Raw genomic sequence first — 6,000 nt, forward strand, 5'->3', positions numbered from 1 at the left:
CCCTGCTGTCATCAAGGGAGAAAGAAATGTAAGAGCACTTGTAAAACCCCTCAGAGGAACAAGTATTATTGTCCTACCTACCCAGCTAAGGGCACAAAAGATATCTTGCCTAGATCTCTTCACTAGGGCTCCTCAAAAATGTCTTGCAAGGGGGTGCTGGAGGATGAGGGAGGATAGCCTAAGGCCAGCACACAGAAGAGATTCATCCTGCAAGCAGACCCCAGCGTGAAGCATACAACACTCCCAGTTTGGGGAGAGTCAGGTGATGGTAAGAAGCAGCCAACCCTCCACCTTGCAGAGCGCCAGGTACCTCCCACTGCAGATGCTCCCCCAGGCTCTCCTGATGTCCACCTGCCTGCAGCAACAGCTGGCAGCCACATACCGTGATGTGCGATGCCAATGGATGCTGTGGCCGCTGCCTTGCTGCCAGACTTGGTCTGCCTCAGCCTCAGGGCCACCCAAATATGGCTTGTGTTAGCACCCACAGTCAGAAAACCTGCTCTCCCTGCTCCTTCCCTCAGCTCATCCAAAGAAGGACATGCTCCAGGGGTCTCATGTCCTCCTTCACAGCTGCTGCTGCAGCCACCACTGCTGCCAAAGGCAGCTATCTCCAGCTTCCAACAGTTTGGAGACACAGGTAATCATTCTGGAGTAACTACTAGCTTACTCCGTTGGAGGAGTTCGGTGGTGAGAAGCCACTGGCAGCTAATTACTCCAATTACTTCCTGACACACAGAGCCCGGGTGCCCAGGGCTCTCTGCAGCAGCACACAGCGCTGCTTGGCAGCTTCTGGCTCTCACATGCCTTCATGCCCGGGGCACCTGCTGCCCCTGATCCCTTCCTCTGGGACCACACAGGGTATGCTGGGGTGGATGGGTGGTGCTGAGAACCCACCGGCACCAATGACAAGAAGCTAAATGGTTTCTTAAGAGATGCCCCTCTGGCTCACTGTTGCCCTACCATGTAGCTCAGGCTACATGCAACAGGACAACCCTTGACACCCCTTTCTCCTGCAGGCTGATATCTAGGAAAGCTCCACAGGGCTTCCTAGCAGAGTCACCATCAGCCTCCTAGGCAGCAAGGGGCCTATGTCAGGAGCAGGACTGGGCTGCAGCAGCCACTGAGGTCCCAGACATGTTGAAGAAGGAACAAGTTATTTGCAAGAAAGACTGGGGAAAAGTAGGGACCCACAACATGCAGTATTGTATCTCAACCCTTAACAAGGTCATCAAAGCTCCTGACACCTCTGCAAAGACCTGATGGTAAGAGAGACAAGACTCAGCCCTGATGTTAGACCCAGCCTCAGAGGCTGATTGTGTAGGTACAGGGCTCAAGATGCTATCCCCTCACACCTGTAGGGTGCTCTGACTCCTAGAAGCTCTCTAGGAAGTAAGAGCAGGTATTGCACTTGTCACCACCCCTCTCAGGGATGGTAGGAAGCCCCCAGATGCCCTACAGCTCAGTCCCACAAAGCCATGCTGGCAGACACCACAGGGGAGCTCACACACTAACATGAGGCTTTTTGGAGACGTCCAGCAGAGCCTGAGCAGTCAGAGACCCCCCACAGCCCTGCACCCCAAGATGCTGGCAGGTCAGAAGTGCAAAGACCCAGTTTCAGCCTCCCAGCCCACTTCAGGGCAGGACCACCTACTGACACCTCAGGCATTGCCACCACATCCCTGCCATCACACAGAGCTGTGTGCACTGTGTCAAACCAGCCTGGCATCCAAGCTGGGAGACAAGTCCTGGCATCTCACCAGAGAGAGCATAGCTCCTGCCAGGCATCCAGAGCACCACCAAGCAGATAAACCCCACCAGGTCCCAGGAAGCAGAAGACAACCTTCATAGAAACAGGGATTGAGGTGTGTGCAGGCTTTCCCTATCCACAAGCCAGTTTTAGCAAGCAGACAGAGAGGTGAAAGCCTTGCCAAAAACAAAAACCAACCAACCAAAAAAAAAAAACCACACCAAACCAAAACAAACACCCACAACAAAAAACCCAAAACAAACCAACCAAACAAATCACACAGGCAGGAGCGACAATCTGCACAGGATGAGGAGTGGAAGAGTCTTTATTGCTTTGGTTTCTTACAAGTGAGATACATGCATCTAAGCTTGCTGCAAGGAGACACCCACATTGTGTTCTGCTTGCAGCACAGTGCAGGGGATGCAGGGACACTGGGTACGCTGTGAGGTTCGGCCTCTGCCTTCTCCCAGGCACCAGGGAAGAGAGACCCTAGGAAAGCAAGGCAGCTGCCAGCTGTGAGAAAGTAAATGATTGTGTGAAAGGTTATTGCTACAAGACCATAAATGTCAGGGACAGCTTCTCCAGAGCCTGCAGGGGACACCAGCTTCTTGCTTAGCGTTCCCAGCAGGCAGACTACAGCAGGGACACAAGTCCCCTCCTCTACCAGCCTCTGCTCCCTCTAAGGAAGATCAGGGCAGCCAGAGGCAGGTATTAAGAGGCAGAAAGCCAAAGTGGCATCAGTGCTGACCCCAAGTGAAGCTTTTATTCTCCTTAGCTGGGAAGAACCCAGATCAAAGATGCTCCTCCTGTAAAGCTGAGCACTCCCCAAGCCCCTCCTCACCAGCAGCAGAGCCAGCACTGCTCTGCTCACCAAGGGGATGCTGGGCACCTCCATGCTTGTCCTGCACTTCCACATTAATCATTCAAGCAAGCGCCTGGGGCAGAGACCTTCACACCCTCCATCTCAAGAGGCCTGGCAGCATCCCATGACACTGGCACAGTACTGCCTCCCTTGCTCACCCTCCGAGCAGAGGCAACAACACCCGGCCCCCTCCTGCGGGGCAGCTCAGTGTCTTCTCCTTCCACCTCCAGGAATGGGCACTGCAAAGACACTCCCATCCCTGATTGAACCACACATAACAGAAAGCCAGAGACTAGGAACAAAACAAAACCAAACTGGAACAAAAGAGCAGGGCCCCAACCTGGGCACCCCACTGGAGAGCCAAAGGGCACATCAGCAGAGCTATAGCCAAGCCAGCTGGTAACTGGCGCTCAGGCATCCACAAGCGTCAGCCCATCATGCAGGGCACGCTTCCACATGTAGTAGGTGGAACGGGCTGTGAGCGGGAACCGAGCACTGAACTCTTTGTAGGTGGGGAATGTCTTCGACTCGAAGCGCTGCTGCAGGAACAGCTTGGCCTGTGCCTTGAACTGGGCAGTGGCGATCACATCCATCACAAACATCCGGCTGTTGGCTCTCTCCGACATGGCATAGCCTGAAATGGTGGTGTTGTATGGCATGGCTGGCACTGGCTTATCTAGGTGCTTGGTGGCTACCTCCATGTGGCACTGGGGCTTGAGGGCTGGCTCTGCTTTCAGAGGCACTGTGGAAGTCACCCGGTTCAATGGCTGGCCAGAGCTGGTCCAGCGCAGGCAATGCTGCCCAGTGGCATGGCCACTGCCCTTCCAAAACCAGTAGGCTGTGGAGGAGAGAGATGGGTAGCGCAGGCGGTATTTGCAGAATGGCAGCCGCCATTGCTGCACCTGCCTCCTGGCCACATCTCGCAGCTGCTTTCTCCAGCACAGGGAGGGCTTTAGCTGCAGGAGACTCCTGGGTGCTGGCCGATCTCCATTCAGCCTCTTCCTAACAGGCACGCTGCTTGGCTTCAACTGCAGGAACGGCTTTCCAGTCACTAGAGGTTTCTGGTTATCCAAGGGAGACTGAGGAGGTTTGAAGTTGGGGTTCTCCTTGATTGCTTTTCTTCGCCAGTTGTAGTAAGTGGACCTAGAAATGCCAGGGAAGCTGCGCTTGAAGCATCTGTAAGGCACCAGAGTGTTCATAGAAATGCATTTCTCCAGGTAGGACTTGGCTCCTTGCATGAAGATGCCTGCTTGGATAGGGTCTAGGGAAGGGCTTGGGGGTCTTAAGCTCCCCTGTGAATTCGCTAGCTCATCCACATCAGCTTTTTTTGGGACATCCCTGTGGAGCTCCTGCAACCCGTGGGCCTCAGCCAGAGCAGAGGCATCACCATTGACCATGCTCTGCATCTCATGCTTCCAGGCATAGTATGTGGACCGGGAGATTTCTGGAAACATTTGTCGAAAGTGCTGGAGGGGGATTATATTGCCCTCCTGGAAGCAGGACTGAAGGAAGTGTTTAGCTGCAAACCTGGCAGCCGCTTTCTGCCGGTGTTCACGAGACTGGCGCTTCCAGCGGTAGAAGGTGCTCTTGGTAATGTTGTACCGGTCTCGCAGATTGGAGTAGGTCAGCTGGGGGTCACTGTTCAGCAGCTCAAGGGTCTTCATGGGCTGGACAGGAGGCTCTGGTGAAGGCATTGTGGGTTCTAGCTCCTCCAGGCCAACCACGGCCACAAAGTACTGCGCTTTGAAGACCTGCCGAGAGAGCTGCTGCCCTGACCACATAATGTGGAGCGTGGAGGTTCGTGGGCCACACTTCCTGGGCCGAATGAGCCGGTTGAAATAGGGCCGGATCTTCAAGTTGCTCATGGGGTAGATGGAGTAGATGTTACACTGCAGTACTGAAGCAAGAGCGTAGACATGCCACATGTTGGCAAAGGTGCCAGGAAAACAGGTAGCTTTGATATCAGCATCAAAGATGGCTTCCAGGATAGTCATGGGCAGGCTGGTCATCTCCGGGGTCTCCTCAGTGCAGAGGGAGTAGCGGGCAGCTTGCAGCATCACCTTGGAGTCAATCATGCCATTCAAGTAGTATTGCTTGTGCAGCAGCATCTCCACCACTGTACGCACCTGCAGCTCCAGGCTGAGGCTGGGGTTGCCCCACAGCAGCACGCTGGCAGCCTCAAAGAGGCGGTTCCCCTCACCTTTGCAAACCAGAGGCAGCATGTTACTGGGGGCATCCTCAGGATAGAGGCTCCTGGCTACCCGGTCAACCTCCAGCTCCTCTTGGAACTGCCTCCCACAATAGCCAGGCAGGGAGAAAGATGACAGGGTCCTCTCTGCCTCCAGCGCAGCACTGGTGAGGCCCTCCAGACCAAAGCATTCCGTGGCTTCCTGCAGCTCCTGCAGCACAGACTGCACCAGCTGGTGCCGCTGGATCATCCTGAAGGATGGCAAAAAGAAAGAAGTCACTGGAGATGAAGACTGTGCATGCTCCAGATTGCCAGAGGCCTGGCCTCCAGAGCCAGCTCTTGCCCAAAGAAGAGAACATGGGAAGAGAGTAGAGGAAAGGCCACTGCTCGCCCCTCCACCCACACTCCCAAAGACAAAGGAAGAAGCCTGGGTCCCCACAGGCAGAGCTGGGACTAGGACAAGGGCTCATCTTGCTCTCCAGTGACCTCCTGTGGGCAGCACACATGGCAAACAGCCTCTAGAGACATTTGTCCTGGTGAAACTAAGGAGTGACTGCATCCATTGGGATAGGAAGCCAGGTCATCTCCCACCCCTGCATGTCTGGCTCTGCACCCAGCCTCACCCCTACACCCATCTCTCCCATCAGTAGCTCCATCCCTTTCATTTTACTGCCATACTACAAGCATCCACAGAGGAGAGAGCCTCAAAGGGGAAATATTTGTCATCCCTGCAGGAAGGGAGCTGTAACAGAGCAACACTGCATGGGTGTGTGGAGGGACCTGGCTCAAGGCATTCAAGCCCAACAGAACAAGGGCAAGGACCTTGCCCCATCCCTCAGAGCAGGACACTGCAGCTCCACCCACTGAATGCACCAAAAACTCCTGTCACAGAACCTGGGATGGGAGGAAGAGCCAGAGGCAGCGCAAGCCACAGTTACTGCTGCCTGAGCTGACACTAGATGTCACTTGCTGCTCAGCAGACACACAACAGCAGCCTGGGAGAAGCAGAAAAAGGAGGGCTTCTCCTAAACTAGATCTGAAGCAGGAGGCAACTCCTAAGTGCAGACAGAGCGTGGGCACTAGGTGGGTAGCTCAGAGGCTATGTGGAGCCCTCTTCCCTGCCCAAGCCCACCTCTGTCCTGTTCCGCCCTCCACATGCCAGTTCCCACTCAGGCGATCCAAATGGTCAGATCTGCATCCCCC

The 6,000-nt window shown here is 54.9% G+C and overlaps 1 protein-coding gene across 1 annotated transcript; it reads right to left on the reverse strand.

Annotated features, from left to right (window-relative positions):
• Positions 1–3,019: 3,019 nt before the first annotated feature.
• Positions 3,020–5,047, reverse strand: VRTN (vertebrae development associated; the record flags this gene model as incomplete). The annotated part of the gene is made up of 1 exon (XM_080345497.1): positions 3,020–5,047. The coding sequence occupies one exon, from the start codon at positions 5,045–5,047 to the stop codon at positions 3,020–3,022; it is 2,028 nt and encodes a 675-aa protein (XP_080201623.1).
• Between the last annotated feature and the right edge of the window lie 953 nt (positions 5,048–6,000).

The sequence above is a fragment of the Nesoenas mayeri genome, assembly GCF_963082525.1.
Source record: "Nesoenas mayeri genome assembly, chromosome: 5".
In the NCBI taxonomy this organism is placed as follows: Eukaryota; Metazoa; Chordata; class Aves; order Columbiformes; family Columbidae; genus Nesoenas; species Nesoenas mayeri.